This window comes from Denticeps clupeoides, chromosome 8 (assembly GCF_900700375.1).
Source record: "Denticeps clupeoides chromosome 8, fDenClu1.1, whole genome shotgun sequence".
NCBI lineage: Eukaryota > Metazoa > Chordata > Actinopteri > Clupeiformes > Denticipitidae > Denticeps > Denticeps clupeoides.
The window spans coordinates 15,658,563-15,679,806 of record NC_041714.1 but is presented as its reverse complement, the minus strand read 5'-3'; the positions used below and the strand labels follow the sequence as shown (position 1 = coordinate 15,679,806).

General features: G+C 43.6%; 1 protein-coding gene across 2 annotated transcripts in view; it reads right to left on the bottom strand.

The window, feature by feature from the left end:
• The window catches only part of gabrz (gamma-aminobutyric acid type A receptor subunit zeta), a 30,279-nt gene extending 18,976 nt beyond the window's left edge, over positions 1-11,303 (bottom strand). The window contains exons 1-2 of one of the 2 annotated variants that reach the window (XM_028989466.1): positions 11,107-11,303; positions 4,560-4,645 (exon numbers count right to left, since the gene is read on the bottom strand). In XM_028989466.1, coding sequence (XP_028845299.1) covers positions 4,560-4,612 — 53 coding nt within the window. In that variant the 5' untranslated portion in view covers positions 4,613-4,645; positions 11,107-11,303. Of the gene's footprint in view, positions 1-4,559; positions 4,646-10,829; positions 10,893-11,106 lie in introns of those variants that run through there. The other variant, XM_028989467.1, reaches the window with a different exon arrangement.
• Between the last annotated feature and the right edge of the window lie 9,941 nt (positions 11,304-21,244).

The following is a 21,244-nucleotide window of genomic DNA, read 5'->3' as shown; positions in this document are numbered from 1 at the left end:
TTTGTGATCAATTCTCAAGAGGCAGGTGGACAAATAAAAACCCACAAATTCTGACAAACTCCAAACACTGGTTATGAAGGTATGGGTCGTCATCAGTCAGGATGTGGCCAATAAGTTGATTGACAGCCTGCCAGGGCAAATTGCAGAGGGTCAACACTGCAAATACTGAGTCTTTGCATAAACTTGATGTAATTGTCAATCAAAAGACGTTTGGAACTTATAAAATGCTTGTAATTATACTTCAATACACCATAGAAACAACTGACAAAAAAACACATAAACACAAAAACACAAAAAACAGCACACTTTGTGAAAACGAATATTTGTGTAATTCTCAAAGCTTTTGGCCACGACTGTTCAATGCCATACTATATTTTTACTTGAGTAAATTTGTGAGTTACTTCACTACTTTGGGCAATGATATCATCACATGATATCATTTCACTAATCAGTCATAGCCACACAGTCACATGACCAAACACAAACTGTGGCAGCAAAGCACAAACTCATCACACAGCACAGACACGGAATGAAAAATAGGAGATACGACTGTTTCCGGTGCGAAAACCAAAGGTTACAGGAAGAATACAGAATCCCAGTCTTTCATATAGATGCTTTTAGCATTTGTAAACATTTTCTTAAACGTTGCCAAAGTAGACCACTATATAGATATTAATATAAAGGATATCAATGCAACATATAATTAGCATATAGGCTAGTTTGTATGCTCTTATATAAAATCATATATAAGATAGTTTGTATGCTCTGATTTAGTTAATTAATTACTACAAAATTATTTAATAAGTTATTATTATTTTGAGGAAATACCATAACAAGCACATTTGTATTTTTTCTTTCTAAAAATAAATGAGATATTACAATACAACAAGTAATCATATTACTATATACTTCCCTACCCACCTCTGATCATGACATCACTTATTCCATAGACTTTTATGAAAAGTTGGCCCACCCTTTGCAGCCTTAACAGCTTCTGGATATACTTTCCAAAAGGTTTAGGAACACAACCCCACACCATAATCACTCCTCCACCAGGGCAGTTTGGCAAGCATTGTTCTCCTGGCATCTAGGAATCCTTGAGCATGCATAGTGAAAACAGCCTTACTGGATACTTTACAGACAGCACACAACCAGTCAAAAGTTTGCATACGCCTGCAAACTCTGACTGCTTTGCACACCTCATCATGAGCAGCTACATAAAACTCATTAAAAGCGTTCATAAGACGATCTTAAACATGAGTGAAGCAACAGCAGCAAAGAAAACGTGTTTGAACATTGAAATTCTTTCAGGACCTTTGTAAACCCATCCCTGTTAAATTTGGCCTAATAATAAAATAAAATAATTGTAATACTTATATCCAATTTCCATTTCCCCCTAAAATGTCTTTATTTATTAAAAGTCATGTACAGCACAGCCTCCAGCAGCTGTACTGTGACATACACAATATGAAATGTGACATTTCAAGTCCTGTTGCCCGCTATTGTCTCTCAAGTTGTGTTAACACAGATGCAGGAGTTGTTATGTGTAAAATAACACACACATTTTCAACATTTCAAGTTTGTTGAAACCTCTGACTGGTTGTGTACCTTGAGGTTCTAGTTGCACTGTAGTCCTTGGCACTCTCCACAAACCATTTTAATTGTCCCTGTTTTGCCTTCACACTCACATCTCACTCCCTCTCTGTGCATTCAGAAAAGCACCCGCTCGTCTGCTTGACAGGCAGGTTTGCAAGCAGTGGTCTGTGTATGTGTTGGCATGTGTGTGTGTGTGTGTGTGTGTGTGTGTGTGTGTGTATGACAGATGGTTAGGCAGTGGGGTGGTGATGTCTGTGCCTGTCCCAACCCCCCTGCCAACACACACACTCCACTTTGATCTGCCCCAGGGAGGCCTGTCCATTCATAGAAAATTCAGCCCACTGGGGCTCGAACCGAAGCCAAATGAACAGGCCTTCGACCCTCCCAATCAGACCTCGGTCGTCTGATGAAAGGTGCCCCAGAAGTGCCACCGTCAGTGAGGAACCCAAATCCTCTCCTCCATTAAAAGGACTCCAGTGTCCCTGCTGTTTAATGGGTCATCTGTAATCATGGAAAGCAGGCGTCGCCATAAGAACTGATAACGCGTAAACAAAGCAGGTTTCACCCGCCCACCTGCCGCCCTGCGGTGTACAGTCGATCTGCTACGAGCCCCTGCGTGGATTAGCTGTATTTCCAGCCCACCACCAATGCCTTTGCTCAGCCTCCCATTTATCCACTTGTGAATGTGTGCACCTAAGGGGCCCTTGATGTTCCACACGGTCCTAACAGGGCTTTTTGCAAAAATACATCTTAAAGTAAAAATGATACGAGCATTGTCTGCGGTGACTGCATCACCGCTGGGAAGCTTATCTTCCTCAGGACGAGAGATGCGGCATGAAGCAGCTCCTCTATGCAACTCAACAGTTCCCACACGCTCAGCCTGGAATAGCGAAAAAGGCATGTTTCTGCCTGTTTCACACTGCCTGTCGGATTTGAAGATCCGAGTGCGTTTGGAGGCTACAGCAGCGCTTAGACCCGGGAGCTGTCTGCATGGAGCTGGGTTATTCTGAAAATTGTTTGCTCCAAAACATCAGAACATTGTTGTTTGGCCTGTTCAATGTATGGAATATCTATATATACATCAATCAGGCATACCACTATGCCTAATATTGCACAGATCCCCCCTTTTGCTACCAAAACTGACCTGACCCCATTAGACCTCAGAAGGAATGCTGTAGTGCAGCAAGTCATGAGGTTGTGCCTCCATTTATTGTTCTTTCCAGCACATACCACAGATGCTCAGTTGAATTTTGGTAATTGTGTTCCCCAAACCATCCTTGAGCCTTTGCAGTGTGACAGCGTGCTTTCTGCTGCTACCATCAGGGAAGACCATAATTAGGAAGGGTTGTACTTGATCAACAAAAATGTTCAGGAAGGTGGTATGTCACAACCAGACTCGATCCACATTACGTGAGAGAAAACGTGATTCATCAGATCAAGACACCTTCGTCCAGATCTGACTGCTTTGCTTTCTCTTTTCTGAAAGCTTTCTATAAAAAAGTTTGTGATCAGAGGAACCGTGAATTTCAACTTTTTAAATAAATTTACATCATGCTCTACAGGAGCTTAAAATATATTTAACAAGCCATGCACATATGATTTTCTGGCATGGTTGAGTTTAAAGAGTTTAAAGCACTGCTTTAGTCATCACTGCCCACTTATATAACAGTTTGAGCGCATTTAAAAACCATAGATGTGGCCAATAACAATTTAATGAGCTATTGATGCTGCCTTTTTTGCCTAAATAACTAGCAATACCCAGATGACAGCAATGGCTAAAGCAATGCTTGTGCGTTGACGGATGAAATTGTGCAGTTCGTAGCTCACATTTCTGTCACTGCGCATGACAAGAAGGTGGATTTTTTTTCTACATCTCACAACACTGACACACAGGATCTAGTCATATTGAACAGGGCCTGATCTAATTTATTTCTACTAATGTGTGTAATGTATTGCAAAAAGGTTAACTAGAGTCTGGAGCAAAGCGGCCTGTTGCATGTTGCATGGCGTGTCATTTAATACTCAAAAAAACACTTTTGCATGTAATAGAGAAGAAACCATTATTAGCTATGCATGTACAGATTCATGCCTTAGTATAAAGTCCACTAGGCATTCCAATTGGCACACGCCAATGTTAACTTGTGTTGGTCACCTTTCAACCTGTTCAACCCTCACATTCATGATGCAGGTAAAGTGAACGGTTGAAATTAAACTATATATCTCAAGTGGACACTTTTTGCTTTACATTTTTTTCACCAACATTTAGCCCCAGTCTGGAAGTGTGATTAACAAATGCCGTTAATAAACATGCACAAATGCAATGGAATTTAAAGAAGGGAACTTGCAATACATTTTTAGGGAAGTAAAAATGCAGTTTCAATTTCACTGGAATTCAGATTCAGTTTGAACAGTTCAAATTCAGTTTTTGCAATTCTGATTAAAATATATTAAATTCAAGTTCAGTTTCTATTGGCACAAATATCAGCCCAAAAAAATCGCTCTTCAGACATGCAGTGCCAACAGTGGGTTTCAGTGCTTTCTGATTTTTGTGTGAAACTGCCTTTAAGATGCACTCATATGTTCTGTTTGAGGAGCTGAGCGGTAACCAATCATTGTTTCTCTCTTGTGACAAACAGCCGGATTAACTCGCCATATAATAGCTGGAGTTTGTAACTGATTGGCCATAGGGTTCACATGGAAATGACTTTGTTTGGCTGGTGCTTGCACCACGCAAAAAAAGTTACATATTCTAAAGATGCCTGCTGCAAGCAATGCTAAGTAATGTACCCATAATTCAATTCGACAGCATGTGACATCACCCATTTAAAGTTGGGCTTGAAAATATTCGTCCTGACAAGTGGGAAATAATAGAAAAAGTGTGTGGCCCAAATGACTTATTTATTACAAAAAACAAAGAGCTAAGTGCATAAAAATTATAGCGCATATGCTGTTTATTAACTTACCCACAAATGAGAAGGATGAGGAGAACAGGTCTTTTTGGAGCAGGCGATATCATGGTTGGTCAAGTTTCAAGAATCTCTAAGAGAAGCTGGAAAAAAAAAGAATCAATCATTAGAATTAATTATGGTTGCATTCATCTCCATCTCTACGTGTTCCTGAATATAAAGGCCCCTGCTGAAGCTAAGGTGTTGCACACAGAGTCATGTTTGTTGGCTTCTTCCAACAGTCAATGAATGAAAATAATCTCGTAAAAACTGATTTGCTACCAAATTACTGTGCAAGGAAAGGATAAGCAACCAACAACCCAACCAGAGCTTTTCTCATTTATAATAATGCAGAAGACCAAATAAGAACACTTATGCAGTATGACACATTAATATATGCTCATTAGGGTGGACATACGTGGATTAACTCCAACACAACTATAAATTCCTGAAAACCACACATTGTGTACAGTTCAAGGCCATTGCCCAAGGTCTATACGTGACCGCTGACTGTCAAAATCTAAGTTCATCCTTAAGGCAAGAGAATTGCCTTGATGAGACATCTTCGTAAACAACATGAAAACATAATGCCCGAGGCCATGGCTGTCTCTTGACCATTGTCGACCAGTTGTGACTGCATCATACATCATATTTCTCCAGCAGTGACACTGACGCACGCGCATATATATATATATATATATAAAACCAGAAATAAGTGCCTTGGTTCAGATTTGCCTTACTGAACTGTTTAGCGCAATGCCGAAAAATATCTGATTATGTCTGTACAGCCATCAACAAACTATTCCATCCTCTGATCAACAGTAATGAGACCTGCAATGACGCGGGATTCCTTTTTTTAATGGCTGTGCCCAACTTGAAAGGATGTTGATGTCGTGCCTCTCTGTGGGAAACTTGTTTTTCTGCTTAAAGCTCACACCAATTTAAAAGCAAAAGTTCATATTTCAGACTGTTATCCCCGAATAGTAATCCACTTTCAGGACTTATTTTATAACTTGTTTACGCTACTACAGTAATGGGAATTATCACAGTGTGATTCAAATGCTGAAATATAGGGTACTTGGGAAGGGCTAAAATATTTAGTCCTCTTTATGTAATGTTTGCAAGATGTACTTAGTGTTGGTGGTGTCCATGCTCACTCAACAAAGTAACTTGAAGAGCTGGGAATGGTTCCTTTTGGAAACAAACAGGCTTAGGATGCAAACAATGATGGCCACATCATAAAACAAGGCAGTTGTGTGTGTGTGTGTGTGTGTGTGTGTGTGTGTGTGTGTGTGTAGGAGCACAATTGTCCCCTGAAGCTCAGTCTATGCCCCTCGATTTGGCATATTCACAGACATCAACCCACACATAGAATTGTGTCCAGATTTTTGATGTACATTAACAATGACAACTATTTCTCTTGTCCCCTTCTGCTTTATTGACATGCACGGGTTGTGTTCCATATGAACTAGTGCAGGTGCAAACACACATACACACGGAGCGACCGTTCCCAATAATCTAAAGTTAATTCATGTTCTGCACAAGTGACGTTGAAGGTCCAACCTGCTCAGATAATATCTGCCGGCTTGTCCTATTTTACTGCCTTATGCTACATATAGCAGCTATTAACACAGGCCTTATCATTTACATACTGTATGTGTTCTTTACTTTACATAAACCAAGCATTGTGCTGGTATTCAAGAGCTTACAAACTTGCAAAATCCAAGAAAATGCAATAGCAAAGAGTCTTTTTTAACAGAGTAGTGGAAGAACTAAGATCCCTGATGCACAGGCACTGTGAAGACAAAAAAAGTGTAAAACTGAAAATAAGAGTAAAACTGAAGTCTCAGTTGGTTGTACCAGGTGTAAAAAAAAGTGGTTTACCAAGAGAAAGTGGCTGAATTGGGTCTGTAAAAAGAGACATGATTCTGTGATGCAACAGAAGAATGTTTCTCAGCTTCAGGGTTGGGAAGGAGAAAAAATAAGAGGGCTGGGATTGGGAAAACTGTCTTTGTCAATCATGTGTTGACATCTTGAAGGCAGAGCTTCTTAATCCATATATCCATGTATCCAAAATGGAGGGAAGTGGAGGAGAAAAGGAGAAGAGTGATGCTGTGATGCACCTGGATGTGTTTGATGCTTTGACAGGAGGGAAGTTTAAATCTAATTTGGTTGCCAGCCAAGGTTGCTGGAGAACCAGGCAGAAAACTAAGATGTACCAACGTTGCTCATTGTTTTATTTAAAATTTAATGAATCACTCAAAATGTCTTTCCAGCCTAAGGTATATAGATATTTATTATTTTTATTTATGCCTATTCCATGTACATATGTGATATACAGGGTGGGCCATTTATATGGATACACCTTAATAAAATGAGAATGGTTGGTGATATTAACGTCCTGTTTGTGGCACATTAGTATATGTGAGGGGGCAAACTTTTCAAGATGGGTGGTGACTATAGTGGCCATTTTGAAGTCGGCCATCTTGGATCCAACTTTTGTTTTTTCAATAGGAAGAGGGTCATGTGACACATCAAATTTATTGGTAATTTCACAAGAAAAACAATGGTGTGCTTGGTTTTAACGTAACTTTGTTCTTTTTTATGAGTTATTTACAAGTTTCTGACCACTTATAAAATGTGTGCAATGTCACCAACCTTTCCCATTTTTATCATATAAGGGGGTGCTCCAACAACCACAACCCCAGCAAACCGGAAGGACTTCGCAAGCCCCAAACACAACACTATGAAATGGTGACCAAAACAACAAAAAAAACATTGTGTTGACGTGAGCCTTTTTTCAGATTGACCTTGTTCCATGCTGAATACCCTTTGACCCTGATGACGACTTTGGAGTACCCCTTATTGGCATTGGGTTTGACCTCGATGTTTTCGACCCCTTCTTCAGTCCCTGACAAGGATTCTCGTATTCCCTCCGACATTCCATCCCACCCCGAAGAACCCCACGTCTGACGACCACGATTACGTCCAGCCCCCTTCCAGTACCAGTACTTAGAGGCTAGCGCTGAATCTTCCCACGCCTTTCACCAAACTCTTCGTTCAGCCCCCACCGAGCCCCCACCGCCGCTCGGGACTCGGTTCAATCTCCTCGTCACCAACTCCCACAGCACCTGTTCCAACCCACGAACTGCCACCCGAGACCGAAGCGTGGGCTGCTATTGCGACCGATGTCCGTCGTTCTGACGATATACCTACTCTGTATTGCCGTAACTAGAGCCTCACCATCTCTTCATTCTTTATATATTTTAGAAGACAATAAAATCTACTTTGACTTTGACTAATGGGCCCTAATTTTGAGTGCAGCGCCTTGTGCTGAGCGTGGGCTTTGTTCAGTAGTGTATGGTCAATAAAGATTTTAAGTGTTTCGTGGATAATACAAACAACCTGCTCTTTCTGTTGGTGTGTAAATATTGCTGTTAAAATGTCACATGCACACCTATCATTTAAGACTGTGTGTCTTTCTTGTTTTATCTGTTTTTTTTTTTTTTTTATTTAAATGCTGAGGCCTCTTTTGACCTTACACCAGTTTGCTGATGACTGGGGTTCACAACCCTATGTGAAATGTGTAGGTGTAATATTAGTCTTTATGTTTATGAGGAACAGGGCACCCAGCGGGAAGAAGACGGACTATCCACTGGGGATCAATGTGCTTCCCAACTGGAATCTGGAGTAAAACTTTGCTTATGAGTTAACTGGTGCTAAAATTAGACTCCGTCAGGAAGAAAGACGAGTCACATTTGAAGCACCGCAGAGGAATCGCTGTGATGTGAGGGGGCTGATGTCACATGGCGCCCTGGGAACCTAATCTGCCCGTCAAATATCCTGTAAGAGACATGATTACAGTGTGTGCCTGAGCCTATAAAGATAAGGATTTAAAACACACAAATTGAATATTCCTGACAGGGTGAGAATGCTGGGTACTGGCACCCGAGTCCCCAGAGACGGCCATGATGTCCTCCTTCAAGGAGGGTAATCCAATAAATCCCATAAGGGCTTCTTCTTCTATCTGTGCATTGCAGTACTTGTGGGAACACTCATTTCTCTCCTCACAGTTTCTGTGTGCACAAGCGCCTTTTCCTTCCGTATCCAGTCAAATTATGAATTTAAGTCTGAGGCTGAATTATAGTTGATGCATTTTACACACTTCTAGTATAAACTACCTCCATGGTACTTTCAATTGCATAAGATCAAGCTTTTTTATTTTTGAAAAATAATTGTCTATGGTAAATTTGATTTAGATTTTTTTTTTAATGGACTGTACTGATAATCATTAAACATTGAATATAATTTGCGTATTAGTGTACCCCTACTGCTGTTAAAATGTTTAATCTGACACACCATGCCATAACATACATCGTCTGTAATAAGGGTTGCAGAACAAGGCTCACTGCTGGTCGGTGTTGGTGGACCAGCACGAAAATGTATGTGATCTATGAAATAGTTTTATTGGTTTAATGAATTATTTTTTCCTTCAGTTATTTGTTTCTATTGCATATAATAATAGAAATAAAACATAAACATTCTCAGCTAAGGACACAGACATCCTGCATACATCCTCTCAATGATTCAAATAAAACAATGCTGGTATAGAAGAGAATGAAGAATCAAACTATCCAAAAAGAATCAATGCTGCACGTTTCATTTATTTAGAACCGTTAGCGAATTCCCTCGATCACCTTGCCTCTGCCCACAGTGGGGAGTACTATGAAGTGACTCAGCATTACCCACAGGCCCTGGGGACACTGAGGTGTCACTCATTAAGGCTGACACGGGACATCTGCAAGGGACCACAGACCTTGAGCGCCTGAGGAGCCCCTCTCACAGCAAGAACCTGGGAAATGTCTTCACCTCCACCAATACGTTGAGACTGCTGCACGCTTCCCTAATTTTTGAGAGGTGTGGGCTTGCCAGGGTGGACATGGGTGTTATTAGCAATGAGGACCATGGACATGCGTCAGCATAACTGGCTCGCTGCAGACTGTTAGGGGTGTCAGGCAGCTGAAGAATGCTTCAATGCTGGGAAGAAAGTAAAAAAAAAATGATATGCAACTCCTCCAGTTTCTTTTTATACTCTGCCGACTTGATGGCTCCACAATAAAGATTCGAGCGTGAGGAGGAATCTAGGTCAGAAATAACTACACCACACACCAAAAATACAGATTATGAACCATATATACGTCTGTGTATATGTGTGCATGTGTGTCTTCTAAACACCGAGATGCATTATTTAGTGTCAAAACACACTGCGATTCTAAGTCCAGTTAATAACCAGTACCTTTATCTTCCCAACCACCACTACATATAGCTTCTAACTTCTTATAACAGCATAACTTTTCATTAAAAGTCAATATTTGATGCTTTGCAGTTTCATCAGAATCTAGTTATTTATTTGTTTATTTATTTGGTTGTTGTCATACACAGCACAGCACACGGTGCACACAACAAAATGTGTCCTCTGCTTTTAACCCATCACCCATGACAGGAGCAATGTGGAGATTTTACCATGCTCGGGATTTGAACCTGCTAGGCCACTACTATACCCGCTAGGCCACCACTGCCCATTTAGTATTATATGATTCTTCATCTCCTAAATGTCATTAACGCAGCAACTTTAAGGCAATGGGATGAGTATCTGGTGCCACAAATGCTCAGAGGTTCTCAAGGCGCAGACTGAAACTAAACCGCACACACTGCTCCCCGGGCGCCTGTCATGGCTGCCCACTGCTCGCCAAGGGTGATGGTTAAAAGCAGAGGACACAATTCGTTGTGTCACCGTGTGCTGTGCTGCAGTGTTTCACAATGACAATCACGGACTGCAGTTCACGCGGCTGCTGTGCATCTCCAACAACATCTTTCACATCTGATGAAGAGCTCACAAAGAGCTTCTGCAGGAAAGTTATGACATATTTGTCAGGACATATAAATCTAATAAGTCTGGAGCGCAGTTCCTTATGATTATTAACATAATTATGATTGTCACATTAGCGCCACCAGCTGGCTACAAAGTGTTCTTCAAATTCTAATCCCACAGGACCCAATAATGATAATGATTATAGCCCCTGACCCATCACAGACTGCAATCAATAGTCATCACTTACTTAATTACAGTGATCAGACATCTCTGGTTCTGATTGAGGAAAATAATTATTTTCCATTATACCGTCACTGTGTAGATTTCTACAAAACAACCGCCCTCTCCATATGCTCCATTTACATTTTCTACGATAAATGATAAACTAGGAAAAAAAAAAAAGCAAGTCCCCTTACCATCATGCACGTTACGCACCGAGTTAAATATTTGTCATTCCCCGTCACCTGTTGGGCCACCAGCGTGTCACCGTACACAGCATCTCTGCGCAACATCTGGGACAGCGTTACACAAGAGTTCTGCAGGCCTGTCTGCACGTGTCTCGTTTCTGGATGACGTCCACGCAAACCGATCACAGGTCTCTCAGCAGTTCATTAACACGACACAACGCCCCACAAAAGCCCAAAAAAATAAAAAAAAATAAAAAACCTTGAGAACAGTAAAAAGTACACTTACCGACTCGTCTCCGCGTGAAACGGGATCACGGTGTGCGTGATCTGCGTGCGCCTCCGCAGAGCCCCCGAGCCATCGGTTACTCGTGACGCGTCGCGGTCTGAGCTCGAAGTAGAAGAAATTCCGCTCCTGGCTGCGCGAACTACAGGTTGCGTGTCGCCTGCGCCGCGCGCTCCCGGTGTGTGAGGGTTGCGCGCGGCGGGCACGCGCGGCTGGCGGCGCGTCGGTGACGCGGGGAGAGGGGGGGGGGGGACTCCGAGGACACCCCGAGATGGAAACGTATTAAAAATGATTGAAAAATTAGATTTGTGTGAATAAATATGTAAATAAGTACCGGACCGATCCTCTGTGATACCATGTTGTACCTTGTAAAGAACACGATTTTGGGAAAGTACATAGTTGGACCCACGAACCTGCACCACACGGAAACGATCCACATGAACCCCAATGTACCAACAAAATGCTTGTAAATTGCTAGATTTCAGCTGCACAATAGTGATAGAATGGATGGTGGATCTGACAGATTTTCCCAAAAGTGGCTGATGTTCATGTTTGTAAAAGTAATTTTTTCACAGCAGCAAAACACAACAAAGCAAAATACATCAGTGACAGAAAAAAAACCCTCACAGACAGACAGACAGACACAGAAGCGTATAGCTCAGTGGAGTAAGAAGGTTCTCCCCGCGTCTGTGGCTCTTTAACCCCCAGCTCCCTGCTGCCCCTTGCAGACCGCTGCATCATACTTATATGAAAATATCATTCTAAATTCCAGTCATGACAGGTACACGGTTGTGCCTTAAATAGTACAGATGACAAAGGTACAAAAAAGTACCTGCAAGGACAGGACCGTTATTGTTCTTCAGAAGGGTTCTGCATCTGTACCCATATAGGTACACAGTGGCACTTCCAATTCTCTGTGTGCTTAATAAAATTCTTCTTCTGAAAAACTCCTATTCAGATTGTACCAGTTTGCATGATGAATGTCCTGTGACCTGACACTGAAATGAACGTGCACTTGTGACAAACTAAAGCTTTTCTGCAGTTCATGTCAAAAATGAAACGAGCTGTCCCATTAAGACAGCACATGTGTGTTTGTGTCTAGACAAAAGACGCTGGCCTGGTACATTGGTGGGATTCAGTCGTGTGGTGGTAGTAGCCTAGTAGGTAACACACTCGCCTGTGAACCAGAAGACCCAGATTCAAATCCCACTTACTGCCATTGTGTCCCCGAGCAAGTCATTTAACCCTAAGTGTCTCCAGGGGGGGACTGTCCCTGTAACTACTGGTTGTAAGTCGCTCTGGATGAGGGCTGATAAATGCTGTAAACGTGAAATGTGAATGTACAGTCGTGCTTGTGCAAATCAGAAGTTTATTAAGCTTATGCCTGACAGGATTCAGGTTTATACACACCTCACCCACATGCCTGGCAGGTAATCCGCTCCCAGTGTTCAGGAGGTCCGTCACCGCTTTAAACCCCCCTGCTATCGACTCAACACAACACAGTTTTCCCACCCGTAATTAAGCCGGGACATGAGCAGTGAACATAAAATAAAAGATCCAGCCGCCGCATTTTGAATATGTGGCGTGTTTTCAGCATCGCTGGTTTTAATACGAAAACGCTGTTTGATTTCCGCGTTTTTTACTCGTTCTTTTAACACACTTACATTTCATCCAGTACTAATAACCTTGTGAGCTGTGTGAGCTTCCTGTCTTGCAATCCTTGAGAAAAGCTACGTTTCTCATTCGTTGATGAAAATTTTGAATGACATAGAAGATTAACTAAGATGAACTACCTTGTCTGTGTTAGGGTGTCATCACAGGCCGTGGGGTGTGTGTGTGCGTTTGAGAGTGTTTACAGCGTTATCCAGCGAAAGAAGACAGTACAGGTGTGAGTGTGGGCATATAGTGCCATAGGGGGTGTAGTAACCCTGTAGTAACCTGACTGCAGGACAAAAGATGAAAATCTGCTTCTGCATTTCATTCTGATTGCAAACTGCCAGCAACCCACCTCTGGATCTGAAGTTTTTTTTTTATTGATGCTGCGCTTTAATAGAACAAAAGATCGGGGCAACTCTATTTCCCCCTGACTTTTGCAGACTCGGCAGCGGAGCATCCATCATTTCCGCTCCTCCCCCTCCCTCGTGAACCTTCTGGCACAGGTTATCTGTCTGCTGCCTCCATACGATCTGTCGAGCTGAGGCCGTCTCCACGCCTGACAGCGCCCTAAATAAAACCATCAAAGGTACCTGCCTGAAGCCGCTCCATCGCGGAAGGAAACAAACAGGTTTATTTCGCAGATAATTACCTTCCCGCAATCTGCTCGCGTCCATTAGCGAGAAGCCCGAGCGACAGTGAGGCTGGATCGCAGCAAGCAAAGAGAAGTTAGACGGGAAAGCGTCAGAGCAGTCGGCCTTCGACTTCAAGCCCTTCAGAAGCCGTAAGCGGTGAGCAGCACAGATGCCGGCTGTCTGCACGGAAAGGTGTTTCGGCACACGTATGAAAGGTGTTCAATTCTACTTTTTTTACGATATTTATTCATTTGTTGATTGCACTCGCGTCGCGAGGTAGAGTTGAATTATTGAAGACGGCACCTGGGCAAGATGCAGCTTCTGCTCAAAGTTGCGATTACCGCGCAGCAGACGACTGGGAAAATAGAACAGACTCGCGGGACTGTGCTTTTCTTGGTGCTGGTTCCAAACGGGTAGTGTTGTGTCAGGAAGGGCATCCGGCGTAAAACCCTTTGCCGGGTCGGTTGTGCAGATGGCCAGACCGGTTGATTCTGCTGTGGCAAATTCTCTTATCCAAAGTGCTTTAAGAGGCCTAATTAATCAAAGTATTTCCTAGAAAGGGATGTTCTTATCTTTAGTGATTCAACTGTTAGAACATCTACTAGAGGTTCATTCCACCACCTATAGGAGCCAAGACCGAGAAGAGTCTAGATGAATGCTTTCCTAGTACCTGGAGAGATGGTGGTACCAGTCGAGCGGTGCTGGAGGATCGGAGAGATGGAGATGCAGATCGAGGAGCGATGAGAGGTCTGGAGGGTAGGAGGGTGTGAGCCTTCTTTGGTTTTGCAGGCAAACGTCAGTATTTTGGACCTGATGCCGTGTTCTACAGCAAGCTGGTGGAGGGAACACAGCAGTGGAGTTGTGTGGGGGAATTTGGGCAGGTTGAAAAAAAAGTGTGCTGCAGCGTTCTGGATCAGCTGGACAGGCTGAGTAGTGCTTAGAGGCAGACCAGCCAGAAGTGAGATACAGTAGTCCAACTGTGTGTGTTTGCTTTTTCTTTTTATTCTCACTCATGTTGATTCCTATTCACACACACCAAAGACTTTGAGTTAACGTTTGTCTCAACCATTTATCTTACTGATGCCAGAAATATGCAGCAGAGGTCAGGGGACAATTTTGTACGTCGTGGGTATCGCAGGCGATAATGTGAAGGTAGATAATGAAACAGATCAAATCAATAAGAGTGAAATAAAAAACACAGATTAACTTTGGTGCTGCAGTCGGAATACGACAGATAGTCTCATTTTGGGCTGGGACTCTGGACTCATGTGCACGTGGGGCAGCGCCGATCACTCAACACCCACAACCCCAATCCATCATCCACACAGGCATTCTCTTCCCATTCCTTTCACTCTCTCGCTCTCTTCCTCTCCCTCTCTCTGTGGGCGCTCGATGCTTCGCGGGCAATCAATCTGTCATGCAATAGGGACTCTACAAGCGCCCACGGTCGGCGCGAAACAAAGGCCCCCCTTCCCTCTCCTCCCCGCCGCAGCGCCTCACCGCAGCCCCGCTCGCTCGGGTGAAGGCGGCCTTCTGCTTCCATGGGACGAGGCTGAAGGCCTTCTGTGCTGAGAGGCCATGTTGCGGGACAGGGCACCATATGGTCCCGCCCGGAGCCAGGCACGGGCCCACCGCTCGCTGCTCCTCCACTGGCATGTTGGAGTTGGTAAAAAAAAAAAAAAAAAGACTTACGTAAGTGACAACAGAGGAAAAGGGCCCTCTGTGTCATCAGGGGGAGAGAAAGGGGATCAGCTAGTGCCGCGGCTGTCACCCTGGGACGGGGTGGCCGAAGTCCCGCAGTTCTCCCCTGCGGGAAAGCAGTGGGACAGTGAATTAATTCGTTTCGAGTGAAATCTACATCTATATTGGGTATGGATGTAGATGCTATATTGGGGGAAAAGAACACGCCAAGACATCCCGCGTTCTGTCTCTTTCTTGAGCACGGATTGAAGGGATGTTTTTGGAAGAGCTTTTGAAATCCGCCTCCTGAGCTGAAACGCAACCTCACACAAACCCTGAGTGCTGACAGCCATTAAGGCACAGACACAACAGGATCCGTCTCCCACGCTGCCAATCAGCCCTGCGGCTCATTCCCCACCCCCCACCCCCCACGAGCCGGGCTTCACTCGGCCCGCCGGTGCAGGAGACTTCTTCTCGGGGGTGACCATGAAGGGACATACTCGTCTTGAACTCTGCCCATCGCTGGAGCTTTGTCTTCTCACGTGCCCGCCACGCGACACAAAGCCGCCCGCTGAGCTCCGCCCTCGTGGGTCCTGCTGTTTGAAGATCTGTGGGAAGTTTCCAGGCTCTCAGAGAAGAAAAGGTCTGGCTAGAGCTCATTTCAGATGCCATTTTGGGTTTTATTCCATGTGTCGTTTCAATTATTTATTTTAAACAGTGCTGCGAGGCAGCAAGTAATTCTGCAGATTCAGTCGGTGAGTCTTTAAAAAGAGTATTTAGATAAACGCTCACAAACGGCTGAAGTGATCCCATGTATCATTTACATTTACATTTAGATTTACAGCATTTATCAGACGCCCTTATCCAGAGCGACTTACAATCAGTAGTTACAGGGACAGTCCCCTGGAGCAACTTAAGGTTAAGTGTCTTGCTCAGGGACACAATGGTAGTAAGTGGGATTTGAACCTGGGTCTTCTGGTTCATAGGCGAGTGTCTTACCCACTAGGCTACTACCACCCATGTATCCAATGGAAAAGAAAAGCTTTTTGTATTTCACCAGCCAGGGAAAGTTCATTCAAATTCTCCAGGCAAAGCAAGGAACTGCAAAATGGCCGGCTACGAGCGAAAGCGCTAAGAAACCTGCTTTACATTTACATTTACATTTACATTTACGGCATTTGGCAGACGCCCTTATCCAGATCGACTTACAACGTGCTTTCAAGTTACCATCGATGAAGAGATCAATTCCGGTTCACTAGGACCCCAACTATGAATACATCTATTTTATTCACTCTGTTGTAGATTCTGTACACAAAGTTCGACAACAAGAACATTACAATTTAATCTAAATATTCTTTAAAGAGGAAGATCTTGAGCTGTCGATTGAAGGTGCTCAGTGACTGAACTGTTCTGACCTCGAGGGGAAATTCATTCCACCACCAAGGGGCCAAGACAGAGAAGAGTCTAGATGAATGTTTTCCTTTTACCTTCAGAGATGGAGGGACCAGGCGAGCAGTACTGGAGGCTCGGAGTATACGAGGTGCAGGCCGAGGTGTAATAAGGGCTGTGAGGTAGGATGGTGCTACTCCATGTTTGGGTTTGTAGGCCAGCATTAGTATTTTGAACCTGATGCATGCAGCTACTGGGAGCCAGTGGAGGGAACGTATCAGAGGGGTGGTGTGGGATTCCTGCCATTCCTACAAATCTGCTTTAACAAGTACCAGAGAAGAGACCTCCTCTGTAACCTCAACATTGAGGCGCGCTCCACCGGAGCAAGGGGATAGATGTTTCTAACAGGGGATTACATCTTGACAGCTCAGGCATTGGCTTCTCAGGTTGAACCATATCAGTAAGCTCGCAAAAGATGTTTAATCTGAGCTCTTACTATGGGTATAGATGTTACAAATCTGGCAGAGTATTAAAGACTTAAAAAAAACCCCTCAGATTTAGGAATTAATCCCTAAATGCCCTGCCCTCCCTGAAGAGGACACAAACTCGAAATCGCTCGGAAGGCTGCCGCTGCCAGGTTTGACTGACAGTCGGGTTTGTGCGTGAGTGCTGAAGGTGTGGGGACACCCCCCCGAGATACCCTATTATGCCCCACAGTACCCTATCTCCACCCTATCTCTTGGCTCTGAGTGACTAAGTGATGACGAATCCTCCATAGTAAAAGTCCAATGAGGTTGGAAAACTCTTTTCTTATGTTTTCAGGCTGTTTGGCGAGCACTCCAGCTGACGAATGGGGTGCCTGGCCTCCTGCCTTACATGAACTTTTGAGCCCCTGTATTAAGCTTGTGTTTGCATGTGCGTAAATCCCCTGGGATTGTCGGGCCTTTGCTCCATCTCCGCCTGCGTAAATGTGTCTGTGAGGGTTTCTCAGGTTCTCTCTATACCTTGAGGCAACTTGAGGTCATCCTGCGAGGGGACTGAAGGCGTTTCTGACTTCATGCATTTTACGTTCTCATGAATTGCCATAGTATTCAGATGATGAGCTTTAGATTCAAGTTTTATTTGTCACATGCACGGTCATACACGTTATGACATGCAGTGAAATGCTTTAGATTTCGGGGGGGGGGGGGGGGGGGGGGGGGGGGGGGGGTGTTCCAGGTTACCATGACCCCACTCTGCCGTGGGAATTCCTGCCATGTGGCCGCACAGACTCTGTCAAGGACAGCTTTTTCAGTCTCATCCTTGTCCCATTGTCTGTGTCGGTCCTGTCCACGTGTCCTCAACCCTGCTCTTCCGTGTATATCCCTGCCGTGTGCTTAGTCTGTGGTCCCATCAGTGTCGTACGGTCTGCTTCTGAGTTGTCCTTGTGTGCATTCGTGTCATGACAGTTATCCTGTAAATAAGAGTCTTAATTAAAATATTTACAGGATGCAACAGGAAGAAGGCAAAACCGATGAGCCACACTTCACTGACTGTCTTTTCGACACCTTGACTTGTCTGAAGTTTATGTCGCCCCGGGATGAAGTTTATTTAACAACGCAACTCGGTGCTGCACGAGACCGTCATCGGCATGGGAGGGTTATTGTGAGAGACGTGCTGATGCCCCTGAGAAGAAACAGCGTCTAAATGGAATTGTCATCTCACCACGCATCTAATTAGGATATCAGCACTGCTCCAAGTTTTGTCATGTAGATGCGAGCGCTTGAATCTTTTTCAGCAGAGATCCTGCGGGGCTTTCAGGATCACAACTCATTAAGTCGTCATGGCACACAACAGGCATTCGCTCAATGAATGTTATTCTAATTCCATTAGTATTAATTATTCCTGGTAGATTATTCATCATGTTAAGAGCAGGGCACGTGAAGAGATGTCGTCTGTTCTGTATTATTGATGCTATACAAAGGCCAGATGGAGATATGAATCAGTAACAACCCGTTTACGTTCATGTCCATAATTGAAATTGAATTGTGTCAGAAATGCAAAATGAACACGGTGAAGACAGGAGATTGGGGAGGACTTGAGAGAAATCCTTAGCTGCCCTCTTTTTCGAACAGACAGGGCTGGAGCTGTAAGGGCTGATGATTCGCAGACATCTCGCTCGGATTCTCACAGCTGTGCTACCAGCTTCCCGAAGCTCTGATGCTCTCACGTGGGTCTCCTGCTGACTGAATGAAGCAGTGCATATGGCATCAGTCAAGATGAATGGAAGTCTTAAATCTTTCACGAGCTGCGGCGAGGATCCCGAGAGGACGCACTTCATAAAGCTCTAATTATTTATGAGGGAGCAGAATTGTTGTACACAAAACATGTTACTAAATCAACGTCATCTATTAGTTATCGTCACTTACTTCATATTTGATTTACATAACACATTTTTGTGAATTATAAAAACAAGATGACCTCCCCTCCCCTCCTAAGAAGGTTTATCTGTGCAAAAACGTGCAAGGCTACACAGTATTCAGGTATTCCAATGAGAAAGTTAACTACAGCCATTAAAGTGCTCTAGCCCATGGATCATTGCTCTATTCTGGGACCTTTTCTCATCCCACCAAATCTGCTGTACTGTTATCTTAAATCCGCAAAATGCTCTCATTAAACTAGCAAGAGCAGTATGCCTGTGTGTTCTGCCTATGAACATAGAGAATCGGCTTGAGGAAACATGATCTGGCGATCAGTCGAGACTGTCCATGTTTAAAAAAAGATCCGCTGGATGAGGGAGAGACCCAGCCAGATGGGCTCCTGCTTTCAGACTCCAAGGACCCATCTGGAATGGAAATCCATGAACATCTAACCCTACAGTAGTTCTAATAATAGCTTAATAAAATGCTTGGCCTACATAAGCCACGGTAAAAAGTCTGTATAACGTTGTTATGTATTATGCGGTTCTCGGCTCTGCCCTGGTCTTTCAACTGAATGAGAGAATATCACAGTGTCTCTTTTACAGTCATGTCACTTTATTTCAGTGACAGCATTACGAGCAGCTGCTGCCCGGTCTGCTCAACTCGAATGAACTTGCCAATATCTCATCATCTATCTCAGCCTCTTGCAATTCTCTGAGAGAATCATCAACTGTTTATTGTTTCATTGTGTCACTGCGCAGCATTTAACGTGTATTAAATACGGCTGTTACAGCAAAATGATTTATTTAGATTGAGATTGAGTTCCCATGATGAAATATTGGAAATATTGATCCATCCGATCTATAAGATTATTCTGACTGCAGACAATCAAATGATATTTAACATCAGAGTGACAATGTTGTGAGAAAAAAAATCACTTCCAGGAACCCTCTCCAGATCCTTCCGTGAATTATGCTATGTGGCCTGCGTTGGATAAGGATTACTGCAAAGCCAAATCCCTTCTCTTCTAACTCTTGATGCAATTATGAATACTAATCCCACCCATTATCGTCCAAAATCTCATTGGCGAAGAAAATTAAAGACAAGTCGATCTTTAAACATGCATAAACTGGAATAATCTCATGTTGACACAAAGAAATTAATAAATTAGACATTTTATTTAACTCTGCTTGTGTTTTGGGGGCTTCCTTTGTTGCTTTGTTTTGGAAGGGGCATTTAAACTGTTTTAAAGGGGCTTTTTTTGCCTGGCTCATGATCTGCTTCATCCTGAGGCGGGTTTGAGGCCATGTGCTGCTCATTTGCTGGGAGCCTGCTAAGCGCCTCTCTGAGAAAAAACGGAACTGAATAAAGTCAAGTCAGCCAGGAGACCCGATCTCTGTGCCTCCACCAACAGCTCTGTCACTTTTAATCAGACCCTGTGATGATGCGGACACTGTGTGTTTTGCGTGTCCCATCAACAGAACGTCTACAGACCTCAGGCCTGCGGTTGCCCAGAAACATGACACTAAAGGCAGAGACCTCTCACCAAAAGCTGAAATTATTCATCTGAACAGGAAAAAAAAACATTAAATTATACCACATTCTTAAGAGCCTCAGAGCACATCAAATACCACTTCACCTTATTATTTTGTTTACAGTCGCAATGTCATGTGACCAGCAGCTGCTGAACATTGTTGCTCAGGAACAGCAGGACCAGAGGTTTCACCAGCAAGATGTGTGTGGACATCTTCCATTAAATCAACTCTCTCTTCTCCACTCAAGTTAATTCCATTATATTCCAGTATATTCCATTATTTTATAATGTGCTGACTTAATATTGACTGAGCACATAAAGTCACATTTTTTCTTGGTAACACTTGAAATCTTGAATCGTTATTATTATGTTATTAGACCACAGCTGTCAATTATTTAATATTAATCTCAATGAATTCTGCTGTGTTTGGTCATGTCCTCATCCAGTCATTAGTCTTTTATTTCTGTATTGTGAAAGTGAAGCGATTTTCATTGTGAAACACTGCAGCACAGAACACGGTGACACAATGCAATTTTTCTCCTGCTTTTAACCATCACCCTTGGTGAGCAGTGGGCAGCCATGACAGGCGGCCTAAGACCAGTGTGTGGGTGCTTTGCTCAGTGGCACCTTAGTGGCACCTTGGCTCTTCAGAACTCGAACCGGCAACTCTCTGACCGGCATCCGTCCACTTCTTTACCCGCTAGGCCACGACTGCCCGTCACAGAATATTTTCTGTGAGTTAATTATTAAAATCCCTTGTTTGGGGTTTTTCTCTGCCCTGCCGTGCCATTGTGACAAATTGAATTGTGGTTGATTGTGGCAGAACGTTTTGCACTCATGCAAATTTTCCC